This window comes from Schistocerca americana, chromosome 1 (assembly GCF_021461395.2).
Source record: "Schistocerca americana isolate TAMUIC-IGC-003095 chromosome 1, iqSchAmer2.1, whole genome shotgun sequence".
NCBI lineage: Eukaryota > Metazoa > Arthropoda > Insecta > Orthoptera > Acrididae > Schistocerca > Schistocerca americana.
In genome coordinates, this window is record NC_060119.1 from 35021011 (window position 1) to 35035266 (window position 14256).

At 45.3% G+C, this 14256-nt stretch overlaps 1 protein-coding gene across 4 annotated transcripts in view; it reads right to left on the minus strand.

The window, feature by feature from the left end:
* LOC124546611 (phosphofurin acidic cluster sorting protein 2-like) overlaps positions 1-14256 on the minus strand; it is a 676573-nt gene that overhangs the window by 202057 nt on the left and 460260 nt on the right. For all 4 annotated transcript variants that reach the window (XM_047125051.1, XM_047125049.1, XM_047125052.1 and 1 more), the window contains exon 2: positions 8461-8548. In XM_047125051.1, the coding sequence (XP_046981007.1) occupies positions 8461-8548 (88 nt within the window). The remainder of the gene's footprint in view (positions 1-8460; positions 8549-14256) is intronic.

Genomic DNA, 14256 nt, shown 5'->3' on the forward strand with positions numbered 1-14256 from the left:
ATCATCGCGTGATCAGCTAGTATAATAGTACAGTAAAGTTTTCACAACACAAGTTCGATTAAAGATGTTCAGCGTAACGTGCAACACGTCGCACATCAATTAAGCGGATGTAGTAGTTTTTCACTGCGATCCCCATTACATTAACAGGACTATTTCGTGTGTGGATCCGTAGCTATCAGCTAATTTCTGGAAATAAATGCCAGAAAAAAAAATTACGTAATTTTTCGAAAAATATAGTGACCCACAATTAATGTAGCTGACATCTTTAAAGTCGCCTACAGCTGATAAAAAACGTTTCCACAAGACAGAGTGAGTCAAAAAGGGCTTTACAACATTGGAATGATATATAATTTTGGTTCGTTGTGACTACAATTTGTGATGCAGCAAACATCCCACCGGCAATCAATTTCTTCCCACACTGGTTGCAGCAAACCGGGGGTAACTTGTGGAACGGCAGCGTAATTAGAGTTTTCAGGTCGGCTAAATTGTTTGCTAGGGGAGATCTTCAATGAAACCTCCAGAGAAAGAAACGCAGTAGTGCCAAGTCTGGGAAGCGAGGCGTCCATGCGATTGGCACTCCACAGCCAATCCGCAGACCTGGAAAGCGATCATCGGGGAAACCTCCAACTTCCGCGAGGAAATGAGGTAGTGCAACGTCTTGCTTGTAGTATACCATACCGCCTCTGTAACTTTCATCGCTCTATGGAATGAAAAGGATTTCAAGCACATCCAAAAACAAAATACCAGTAACAATTTTCTCTATGAAGAAGAAAGGGGCGTACACTATCAGTTTGCTAAGGGTACAAAAACATTAGCTTTGGGGCTCTGACGAACGTGTTCCAGGGTTGCATATGGATTTCCGCCGCTCCAAATTCTGCAGTTGTGGGTGTTCACCATGCCGTTGATATGAAATGTTGACTCATCGCAGAAGATAATTGTGTTCAGGAATTTCTCGTCGTCCTCTATCCGATGCAACATTTCCACACATACTTCCTCAAGAGTACCAATAATGTTCTGTGCCATCGTGCATCTGTATGGTTGCAGGTGTAAACGTCTACGCAGTACTCGCCAAACAAGTCTTTTGTGGAAGGCCGTCTCGCGAGACGCACGTCGCGTTGATGTCTGTGGACTGTTGGCAAAGCTCTCCCTGACCCATTCGACATAATTATCAACATACACGGGCGACCTGGTGATTTGACATGTCGCGGTGAACAACCCGTCTCGCCAAAGTTCTTGTGCCGAGAGTAAATTGTAGGCCTGTTTCTACGTCTTACGCCAACAGCTCTTGCAGAGTTCGTTTCATTAAAACCAAAACGCACAGCGAGCACGCTCCGCAGCAGTGAAAGTAACCATTTTAGCAGTGCACTAAGCTGCTGGCGGAATGGGGTACCGATGCACTACTTGAATCAGACTTTAAGCTGTTTGCTATAAAATGACACATCTAAGATTCTGTAAGTAATCTCAACAAATCTTTATATCGTTCCAAAACTGTCAAGTCGTTTTTGCCTCGCCCCGTACTATATTCGAGTTACTCTCGCGCAGACAGCACCGTGCATTGCGCGTCGCCTGCCTACCGGACGCCGAAACAGTCTCGCACTGTCTCCGTTATTGCGACGGGGAAAGATAGAGCGACAAACGCCGACGAAAAAGGTAACTCCTGCAGCAGTCTGTGGCTGTTTGCTGATGACGCTGTCTGTGGTGTGTGGGAGGCCGACGTCGTTGACTGAGTGTAGGATGATACAAGACGACGGTTCCAGTTGGTGTAATGAATGGCAACCGGCTCTAAATGCGATAAACGTAATTTAATACAGACAAGTAGGAAAAACGAACTCATAATGGTAGAGTACAGCATTAGTAGTGTGGTGCTTGACACATTCACGTCGATTGAATGTACAGGCGTAGCGTCGCAAAGCGATGTGTGTGGTATCGATAGCTACGATGCCACAACGTAGGTGCGCTCTGCTAGGTTGGCACTACTAGGAGACACCGACAAACTGCGCCCTCTAGCCGGTGCTGTGGACCTCTACGGGCTCCGCTCCAGATTCAGCTCATTTGATCAAGAGCAGACGGCCTGGAAACATCGCTTCACATACTTCCCTCTACTTACGACGGGTTTAAGGCTTGATCATCATTACAAAGCTATGTATGCCCCGTACCGCAGTACCGACGTGTATTACCTTTTCCTGCTCCTACTCACTTCCTTCATTCTGCCAACCTTCCAGTTTTCAGGAGCAGACCCACGCGCCGCCCTCCAAGCGGGTTACATGGAAGGAGCATGTGACAACTGTGGTAGGGAATGCGAATAGTCGACTCCGGTTTAGTAACAAAATTTTTGGAAAGTGTGATTCATTTGTATAGGGGACCGCATATAGGACACTAGTGCGACCCACTGTTGGGTGCTGTTCGAATGTTTGCGATCCGCACCAGGTCGTATCAAAGGAAGACATCGAAGCAGTTCAGAGGCGGACTGCTACACTTGTTAGCGGTAGGTTCGATCAACACGCAAGTATATCGCAGATGCTTTGGGAATCACTGGACGGAAGGCGACGTTCTTTTCGAGGAGCACTACTCAGGGCATTCAGAGAACCGGCAATGGACGCTGAGTGCAGAACAATTCTACTGCCGCCAACGTACATTTTGCGTATGGAAGCATACAGACAGTCGTTTTTCCATCGCCCTATTTGCCGAGTGTAATAGATAAGGAAATTACAAGTAGTGGTATAGGGCACCCTCCGCCACGAACCACACGGTGGCTTGCGTAGTATCAACGTTGATGTACATGTAGATCACACTTTAAAAGGACATTCTCTACTTTTATGAAAGCCGTACCACGCTCACACAAAATTATTCATTTTCCACTCCTTGTTTCGTGTTGCGCTGTACATAATGAATCAGCGCACAAAGGTCGTAGTCAGCTAGGTTCGTTTGCGGAATATTTTCTTCGAAACACGTTAAGTACCGTTTGGCGTACCATCTCTATTAGTTGACGTTAACTATAAACGTGTCCAACGCAACGTGAAAAAGCGTTGCCGGTAAAGCATTTGAATTCGTAGCTACTGAGCAAAATATGCAGGGAGGCATATCACACTGGCAACTGCTACGATCCATTGGGTACAAATTGTTATTGCACGGCTGAAGAGAACAGATCGTTGTTTTTAAATTTAAAAATCTCTTACTTTTACATAGTACCTCTTTCAATCAACGTGTTTTGTTCGAAAGTTCCTGCTTGCAAAAGAAAGGAAAGATCATATGCTGTCAATTCTTAAATTGCGTAACAACAGATCCACAGAAGGCGACAATATGGCCAAACTATCACGGATAAACAATAATAATAAGGAGAAATGTATTGCAAAAGACGAAGGTTTTTCGCCCTTTTTTTTTTCAAGTGAACAGACTCCGTACCGAACAACTATCCTGGAAGTTCGGCATAAAACGTGTCTGCAACTGTCGAAACCTCTACCGAACACACAAACCTTTTGCAGTAGTAAATTTCTTTGGATTTGAGAATAGATGAAGTTGTGCATACTCCAAATAATCCTCAAACAATGACAGAGCACCTTTGTAGATAAATGGATTGTTCACGAAATTTATTCTCCAAAGCGAGCTTACTCCCACCAATTTTTCGCTCAGTTAGTCCAGAAGACTTGTGAGGTAATAGCCAGTTATTGTTCAACAACATGGCGGACAGAGGTGTTTAGCTCTGTTATATTTACATCTGCCGTTACGTCAGCTAAGTGATATACTTGGGTTATCGAAGAACAGGATGGTACACTGATGGAACAGTTACATATTTTCTATATATCTTCCTGTATATTGCAGATTCTTATTCATGGCTCTGGGTTAAGAAAATAATCTTTGCTTTACATAGTAAGAAACAGTACCAGCAGAAATATTCCATCACTGCACACATGGTACTGAAGATACAAATGATGCAATGTATAAATTAAAACTTTTCCTAAAGTAAGACGTGTAGACCTACCTTAAAACGTACAAGCTTCTGTAGACAAGCTTCTGTAGTATACAAATATGAAAGTTGTAGGACAGTTCCTCGCTGTGTGCCTAAGCCCGAAACTAGTTAACAGTAAAATTCAGTTATTCATTCACAAAATGTGGCAGCTTGCTGTTTCTCTCCTGAGTGATACTTCCGGGAATAGTTAAGATGTTCCGAAGCCGTTGCGGCCGTTCTTCTCATACGCCCTTGGTGTCAGATTTTTTTTATTCACTTCTACAGCTGATTTTGAGGCTTTCTAGGTGGTCTTGGGATGTCTTCCTCTTGGATCACATTCCAGATAAATGGGGCACCGTCTGTATTCGGCCGTTCATTTCGTAACTTTACTCAAGCACCAAAGAAACTGGTATAGGCATGCGTATTCAAATACAGAGGTAGGAAAACAGGGAGAATACGCCGGTGCGGTCGGCAAGGCCTATCTAAGACAAGTGTCTGACACAGTTGTTAGGTCAGTTACTGCTTCTACAGTGGCAAGTTATCACGATTTTAAGTGTTTTAGTAAGCGCACGAACGGTGGGACACAGCATCCTCGAGGTTGCGATAGAGTGGAGATTTTCCCGTACGATCATTTCACGAGTGTACCGTGAATATCAGGAATTCGTTAAAACATCAAATCTCCGACATCGCTGCGGCCGGAAAAAGATCCTGCAAGAACGGGACAAACGACGACTGAAGACAATCGTTCAAAGTGACAGAAGTGAAACCCTGCAAATTGTTGCAGATTTCAGTTCTGCCATCAACAAGTGTCGGCGTGCGAACCATTCAACGAAACATCATGGATATGGGCTTTCGGAGCCGAAGGGCCTCTGGTGTACTTCTGATGAGTGCCCGACACAAAGGTTTACGCCTCGCCTGGGCCCGTCAACACCGGCATTGGACTGTTGATGACTGGTCGGACGAGTCTCGATTCAAACTGTATCGAGCGGATGAACGTGTACGGGTATGGAGACAATCTCATAAATCCATGGACCCTGCATGTCAACAGGGGACTGTTCACGCTGGTTGAGACTCTGTAATGACGTGGGGCGTGTGAATGTGGAGCGATATGACACCCTTGATACGTCTAGATACGACTCTGACAGGGGAGACGCACGTAAGTATCCTGTCTGATCACCTGCATCCATTCGTGTCCATTGTGCGTTCCGACGGACTTGGGCAATTCCAGCAGGACAATGCGACACCCCACACGTCCAGAATTTCTACAGAGTGACTCCAGACACTTCTGTTGGCCACCAAATTCCCCAGGCATGAACATTACAGAGTATATCTTAGGCGCCTTGCAAAGTGCTGTTCAGAAGAGATCTCCACCCCCCTCGTACTCTTACGGATTTAGCCGGCCGGTGTGGCCGAGCGGTTCTAGGCGCTTCAGTCTGGAACTGCGGAACCGCTACGGTCGCAGGTTCGAATCCTGCCTCGGGCGTGGATGTGTGTGATGTCCTTAGGTTTAAGTGGTTCTGAGTTCTAGGGGACTGATGACCTCAGATGTTAAGTCCCATAGAGCCATTTTTTCTTACGGATTTATGGACAGCCGTGCAGGATTCGTGGTGTCAGTTCCCTCCAGCACTACTTCAGACATTAGTCGAATTCATGCCACGTCGTATTGCGGCACTTCTGCGTGCTCGCGCGGGCCCTAAACGATATTAGGTAGCTGTACCAGTTTCTTTGGGTCTTCAGTTTTTTGTCACAGGCATTCATTTCACGTTGTCCTCGACCGTAACACAATAACCGTCGATGTGGGGGATGTGGCCGAGTGCAGCAGGAAATGACAGAGTGCGAGGCTGGAGAGGTGGGGGACGAGTGCTCTCACCCAGCTGGGTACGCAGGTGGGCGCCTGCGCGGCGACAGACAGGTGCGGACTGGCTGCTACAGGCCGGGGCGGCCGCAGGCAGGCAGGCACAGTGCCGTACGTCACACGCGGCGCCCGGCGCGCGGCTCTGTGGCCGCTGGCCCCCCCAGAGGCAGTCACGCGCACAAGGCGAGCAAACCCTGGCAGATCGACGCAGCCCGGCTCTGCGTGCAACAGACGCGGTGCGGCAATTTCTCCGCGACTACTGCTAACTCATCGAGACAGTGGGAGAACTGAGACACACACACACACAGACTCGTACTATCATCAGGCGGCTAGTGCGGCGCTTCCGGCGGTTTACCGCGTAGGAGTGTAGCACGTGGCTCAGTTTTGAGCAGGAGCAGCTGTCAGAGCTTGCGTCGCGGGCAAAGCGAGGCTGGCGACTCGCACACCTATAGACGTTATAACGATTTCTCTCTTATTGCATAGAATTCTCCCCCTTTCTTCATTTTGATCACTTTAAGAGCACGTTTAAACTTTTAGTCTTATTATCCTCCCACAATCAATTCATGAATTCTGTACACTTGTCCTTCCGTTCCTCTAACCATTTTTCTCAGTCCTCTTCTTAAGCTTCTCCGAGAATCTATGGCTAGTTACCATTGTTCCAACCATAGATGTTTTACTATGCTTTCTTCTGTGATGTCCAAATCTTGTAAATCTCCCTTCATTTCTGTTAACCTGACGATTTTAGCCTCTTTCAATTAACAATGACCAGCCTTTTGCAGAGCAGTGTGCATTCTAAAAGTACAGTCGTAGAACTGCAAGCATCTCTTCCGCACAACATTACTCAACTTTTCTATTAGCACATGCAGAGGTCAGATCTTCTTTCCACCCAAATTCCACATTCTTTTGAGGCACCATGCACTTCTCACAGAATTTTCCGCTCCAGTTTCTCAATTTCCACAGCATTAAAGTGCCCTCGCAATGCTCATGTATGGACTACTTTCTGTAAAAGAACCGTCTTATAAGTTCGCACTGTGCGATATTGCTTTTTGTTGAAGTGGTTCAAGAGATTTCTCTTGGCATTTGGTGTCTGAGTTTGTAGTACAGTCCAACTCTGAGCATCGTACTATGTCTCCCAGGTAGTTGAAACCCCACACTTCGTCTTAGTAGTACTTTCCTGCAGTTTTGATGCAGATTTTTCGTTTAATATGTTTTCTCGTAAGATATTTGGAGGTCCACCTTTACCGCAACTGACTTAGTTTTTTTCTGACATTTTCTTTCTTCTCTAGTCTTAGTGACAAATGTTCAATCGTCAACGAAGTCTAAACACCTACACTGATTTTGCATTCAGAATTTCCCAAGTATATACCTCTGCAGTATTTTTGCCGTTCTCTTTTAGCTTTGTCCAAAATTAAATTAAACACATGGGTGACAAAGGTTCTCCTTCTCGAACACACGTATGCATCCCAAAAGCCTGAGATTTCAACAAGAGATTTTAATTTTGAAGATGGATTTGTACGAATCTGGCAGCTTAGTTCTATAGTGCTCCTCTCTGCTCTTCGCTCTCTCTACAGTGTCCACAAGGATCTGTCGACGGAGTGACAGGTCGTCTTGAAACCCACAAAGGTGGCAACTGTACTGGTACGTCAGCCGACCCTTAGCGTCGTCTTCTGTTCTGTACACGATCGCCCCTTATTGAATATTGTAGACATATTAGGTGCTCAGTTTTTGAAGGGTTTGCCTTCTATGGAAACACATTCCACACAAGCCATCGCAACAAACCAATCACGTGGCAAATAGAAATACGACTACACGACCACTGTTCCGGACCTGCAGTCTGCCGCCGTCGTTCACCTCCACGCACGTGATTTCACCTGCGCACCTGCCAGACACGTCCAGGTGAGCGGTCTAAGATCGACATCGACGCCTCACGTCGCACAATTAATCAGTATGCCGCATGCCTCTCTGATTGCAGACCACCTTGGATTAATATAGGAAAAGTATTAAGTGAGGCTGAAGTCGACAAAACACCTCGGCAATGTGGCACGGCTTTCGTATATCAAGACCACAGGCACGGTGAAATATTGTGTAGAATACGAAAGATACACTCGACTTGTCCAACCCACTGCTGACCGGGCATTCCACGCAATATGATAAGACGAAAATTCCGGTACTGCAGCGTCGGCTCGGGATTTTACTATGAAAGAGCTCGTTGACTTTAGAAATGGCGGAAAACATAACGCGCAGAACCTCTTTGTTTCCAGAAGGCGACAATACGCAGAGGGCCACGTATAGAGCCAATCCACCAGACGGCTGAGGTTCGTTCGTCTGCCATCGGGAAAGCTGCCCCTTGGCAGTTCCATCAGTCCTGCTATTACGACCCTGAATTCAGCACGTGCGTAATTTCACGCAGCGCGCTAATAAATTGTGCAACACGGGAAGCAGACGGTAGTTTCCGAAGGCGCACCTGAAGAAGCGTGGCAGGCGCCCAGATGTAATATACGTGCGAGTTGTTTAAAGGACAATCGGTTGCAATGCTCGTTCAGGACGGTCGATAGTGGTTTCTCCAGATTATCAGCTTTCGTGCTATAAGAAACGTATGAAGGAGTATAATAAAACGCGGTAAGAGTACGTGGACGTTTTCTGCGACCACCTCACGTACCTGCATCTTGACGGCGATGATGATGGAGTTGAGGTCGGCCCCCAGGGGCTTCAGCACCACCAGCCTCGTAAGCGTCAGCGAGCACAGTCTGCAACAAAAGAGGACTACATGTAGGGCACCGCCTTACTCCCAACTACACAGGTACTCTTAGTAATCATATATGAATGCATGTCGTCCGTTCTTCTGGAAATGCCCGACAGAGCAGACACCACGGATTTATATATAATCGATTCTCCTGGATGGCCAATGGATCCGCCACACTCACTGCGGATGAACAATATTATGATGTTCGGCCTCCTGCGGGAATCTCTGACTAGCGGGCACGAAGGACACGGACAGACACTGCGGACAGGTGGCGCTAGGCGGGAATGTGTGGTCGGCCGAGATAGTCTACGCAGGTGTGATAGACGCTGGGTCCGAGTGGCGCAGTGGTTAACCCTATCTTCCCGGTGCGAGGAGATCCCGGGTTCTAATCATGGTCCGCCATACATTTTCAATCGTCGTCGCTGATGAGCCACCAAGTGTAGGTACACTTGACATCAATAACCCCTCCCCTCTCTTCCCGTCCCACCTCCTCCTCCTCCACCTTGCCCAACACCTATAACTGACAGACGGAGAGGTACAGTCGCAATGTTTTTCCACACCTACGACATTTTTTTGATCGCACTGACGACGAGGTCATATCCCTCTTCAATAAACCAGCAGACAACAGTGCAAAGCTACAAAAACGTGTCTTTAGACTTATACCACTCCGTTGACAAGTCACTGCAACTGACTCAACACGGTAGATATTTCCCTCTCATGACGGGCACGAAGAGTCTTTATTACAACTTGCATCATCGACAGCGTCATTCAGCTCACCTTTGCGATAGTTTTATGCAATCCACAATACGCGAAAGAACTTGCCCCCCTTCTAACAGCCGTGTACCGCAACTATCCTGACTGCCTTGTCCGAGAATTACTTCGAGCAGATAGTTAGAGAACCAACTCGTGAAGCTAACGTTTTAGACCTCATAGCAACAAATAGACCGGAACTTTTCGACTCCGTGAATGTAGAAGAGGGTATCAGTGATCATAAGTCAGTGGTTGCATCAATGACTACAAGTGTAATAAGAAATGCCAAGAAAGGAAGGAAAATATATTTGCTTAACAAGAGTGATAGGGCACAAATCGCAGAATATCTGAGTGACCACCATCAAACGTTCATTTCTGAGGAAGAGGATGTGGAACATAAATGGAAAAAATTCAGAAACATCGTCCAGTACGCCTTAGATAAGTTCGTACCGACTAAGGTCCAAAGCGAGGGGAAAGATCCACCGTGGTATAACAATCATGTACGAAAGGTACTACGGAAACAAAGAAAGCTTCATCATAGGTTTAAGAGTAGTCGAATCATAGCAGATAAGGAAAAGCTGAACGAAGCGAAAAAGAGCGTAAAGAGAGCAATGAGAGAAGCATTCAACGAATTCGAACATAAAACATTGGCAAACAATCTAAACAAGAACCCTAAAAAGTTTTGGTCATATGTAAAATCGGTAAGCGGATCTAAATCCCCTATTCAGTCACTCGTTGACCACGATGGCACCGAAACAGAGGACGACCGAAGAAAGGCAGAAATACTGAATTCAGTGTTCCGAAACTGTTTCACTGCGGAAAATCGTAACACGGTCCCTGACTTCAGCCGTCGCACGGACGCCAAAATGGAAAATATTGAAATAAACGATATCGGAATTGAAAAACAACTGCTATCACTTAGTAGCGGAAAAGCATCCGGACCAGACGAGATACCCTTAAGATTCTACAGTGATTATGCTAAAGAACTTGCCCCCTTTCTATCAGCAATTTATCGTAGATCGCTGGAAGAACGTAAAGTACCTAGCGACTGGAAGAAAGCGCAGGTCGTTCCCATTTTCAAGAAGGGTCATAAATCAGATGCGAATAATTATAGGCCTATTTCGCTTACGTCAATCTGTTGTAGAATAATGGAACATGTTTTGTGTTCTCGTATTATGACGTTCTTAGATAATACAAATCTCCTTCATCATAACCAACATGGATTCCGCAAACAGAGATCATGTGAAACTCAGCTCGCCCTATTTGCCCAAGAAATTCACAGTGCCGTAGACACTGGCGAGCAGATTGATGCCGTATTCCTGGACTTCAGGAAGGCATTTGATACGGTTCCGCACTTACGTTTAGTGAAAAAAATACGAGCCTACGGAATATCGGACCAGGTTTGTGACTGGATTCAGGATTTCCTAGAAGAAAGAACACAACATGTCATTCTTAACGGTTCAAAATCTGCAGATGTAGAGGTAATTTCGGGAGTACCGCAGGGAAGCGTGATAGGACCTTTATTGTTTACAATATACATAAATGACTTAGTTGACAACATCGGTAGCTCCGTGAGGCTATTTGCAGATGACACGGTTGTCTACAAGAAAGTAACAACATCAGAAGACTCGTACGTACTCCAGGAGGACCTGCAGAGGATTAATGCATGGTGCGACAGCTGGCAGCTTTCCCTAAACGTAGATAAATGTAATATAATGCGCATACATAGGGGCAGAAATCCATTCCAGTACGATTATGCCATAGGTGGTAAATCATTGGAAGCGGTAACAACCGTAAAATACTTAGGAGTTACTATCCGGAGCGATCTGAAGTGGAATGATCACATAAAACAAATAGTGGGAAAAGCAGGCGCCAGGTTGAGATTCATAGGAAGAATTCTAAGAAAATGTGACTCATCGACGAAAGAAGTAGCTTACAAAACGCTTGTTCGTCCGATTCTTGAGTATTGCTCATCAGTATGGGACCCTTACCAGGTTGGATTAATAGAAGAGATAGACATGATCCAGCGAAAAGCAGCGCGATTCGTCATAGGGACATTTAGTCAGCGCGAGAGCGTTACGGAGATGCTGAACAAGCTCCAGTGGCGGACACTTCAAGAAAGGCGTTACGCAATACGGAGAGGTTTATTATCGAAATTACGAGAGAGCACATTCCGGGAAGAGATGGGCAACGTATTACTACCGCCCACATATATCTCGCGTAATGATCACAACGAAAAGATCCGAGAAATTAGAGCAAATACGGAGACTTACAAGCAGTCGTTCTTTCCACGCACAATTCGTGAATGGAACAGGGAAGGGGGGATCAGATAGTGGTACAATAAGTACCCTCCGCCACACACCGTAAGGTGGCTCGCGGAGTATAGATGTAGATGTAGATGTAGAGGAACGGAAGGTTCCAAATGATTGGAAAAGAGCACAGGTAGTCCCAGTTTTCAAGAAGGGTCGTCGAGCAGATGCGCAGAACTATAGGCCTACATCTCTGACGTCGATCTGTTGTAGAATTTTAGAACATGTTTTTTGCTCGCGTATCATGCGGTTTTTGGAAACCCAGAATCTACTCTGTACGAGTCAACATGGATTGCGGAAACAGCGATCGTGTGAGACCCAACTCGCTTTATTTGTTCATGAGACCCAGAAAATATTAGATACAGGCTCCCCGGTAGATGCCATTTTCCATGACTTCCGGAAGGCGTTCGATACAGTTCCGCACTGTCGCCTGATAAACAAAGTAAGAGCCTACGGAATATCAGACCAGCTGTGTGGCTGGATTGAAGAGTTTTTAGCAAACAGAACACAGCATGTTGTTCTCAATGGAGAGACGTCTACAGACGTTAAAGTAACCTCTGGCGTGCCACAGGGGAGTGTTATGGGACCATTGCTTTTCACAATATATATAAATGACCTAGTAGATAGTGACGGAAGTTCCATGCAGCTTTTCGCGGATGATGCGGTACTATACAGAGAAGTTGCAGCATTAGAAAATTGTAGCGAAATGCAGGAAGATCTGCAGCAGATAGGCACTTGGTGCAGGGAGTGGCAACTGACCCTTAACATAGACAAATGTAATGTATTGCGAATACATAGAAAGAAGGATCCTTTAATATATGATTATATGATAGCGGAACAAACACTGGTAGCAGTTACTTCTGTAAAATATGTGGGAGTATGCGTACGGAACGATTTGAAGTGGAATGATCATATAAAATTAATTGTTAGTAAGGCGGGTACCAGGTTGAGATTCATTGGGAGAGTCGTTAGAAAATGTAGTCCATCAACAAAGGAGGTGGCTTACAAAACACTCGCTCGGCCTATACTTGAGTACTGCTCATCAGTGTGGGATCCGTACCACCACGTCGGGTTGACAGAGGAGATAGAGAAGATCCAAAGAAGAGCGGCGCGTTTCGTCACAGGGTTATTTGGTAACCGTGATAGCGTTACGGAGATGTTTAGCAAACTCAAGTGGCAGACTCTGCAACATAGGCGCTCTGCATCGCGGTGTAGCTTGCTCGCCAGGTTCGAAGAGGGTGCGTTTCTGGATGAGGTATCGAATATATTGCTTCCCCCTATTTATACCTCCCGAGGAGATCAAGAATGCAAAATTAGAGAGATTCGAGCGCGCACGGAGGGTTTCAGACAGTCGTTCTTCCCGCGAACCATACGCGACTGGAACAGAAAAGGGAGGTAATGACAGTGGCACGTAAAGTGACCTCCGCCGCACACCGTTGGGTGGCTTGCGAAGTATAAATGTAGATGTAGACCTTCAAAGACAACGTGCGATATTGTCATTTTCTCTCCCTCTCTATGTGCAAACTATTAGCTCTACAGAAAAAAATGAGCACGACCTTTTTTAGGAAATTTAATTTACATTCTGTACTAGGATAAGTCTTCGCTGACAAGCAAGGTTTTAGAGTTATTCAAGAAAAACACATTTGTAGGTCACTTTTGTAGGTTTTTTCTGAATAATTAGAAAACTACGGCCCTTAGTGAAAAAATCCCAGTACAAAATCTAACTACATTAAATTTCCTTTAAAAAGACCCTATTAATTTTCCTGTAGGACTACTAGTTTGCGCGTAGCGAGTAAGAGTATATGAAAATCTTGCGCGTAGTGTTTGAAGGAATTTGCATAGACCCTACAAGTAAGACCAACTGGATGACCCTGTATATATCATTAACAATCTCAAAATGAATCTTATTCGATTTTTGGTCAGTTTTTCTAATGTTCTATTTCGTTTTTAAACTGAAGAGAAAGCGGTCATTATTAATTAGTTGGAACGGTTGAATGAGCCAGGAAGACAGAGTTGGCTGTCATGTTCTGCAGCCCCGGTTAAGTGTTACTACACCTCGTCTGGGATAATGAGTCTTTCACCAAGACTATAAACGTTATATCACTGCCCCAGGAAACTGGAAATCGGTACACAGAATACGGTTATACTAATCCCGAGCTGATTACACTTTCGTCCACTGATAAAACCAGAACATTCTATAACGCACAAGAGATTGACTAAAACCTGCTACTCGCATGGAATCGGTACACTATGCATCTAATAGGAAATCAAGTAAACTGCTCCGTGAAGTCTTGCTATGTGTTGAAAACGATACACAGAAAGGCAATGTGGCAGCTTCAACAATTTTTCATATGCAGTTTGTACAAAGGAACGTATTCGAGACTTCAGGTTATGCAGCTTTTGCCGAGGTCTTTGATGAAACCCTTTTGCTCATAAGGTTCGTGACATTCCTCAAAATGTAGACGCTCTTTCTCTTGATACGTTTAATAACATGCCCCCTCCCCCCTCCCTCGAGCGTTTGAGATAGGTCGTCAAAAATTTAAAAACGATAATTTTCCAAAAATATATTAATTTTGTAGCGCACATCTTTCTGAAGAGTTTGATATGTAAAACACATATGGTCGAGGAAATGTAAGTCATGTTATTTGATCTT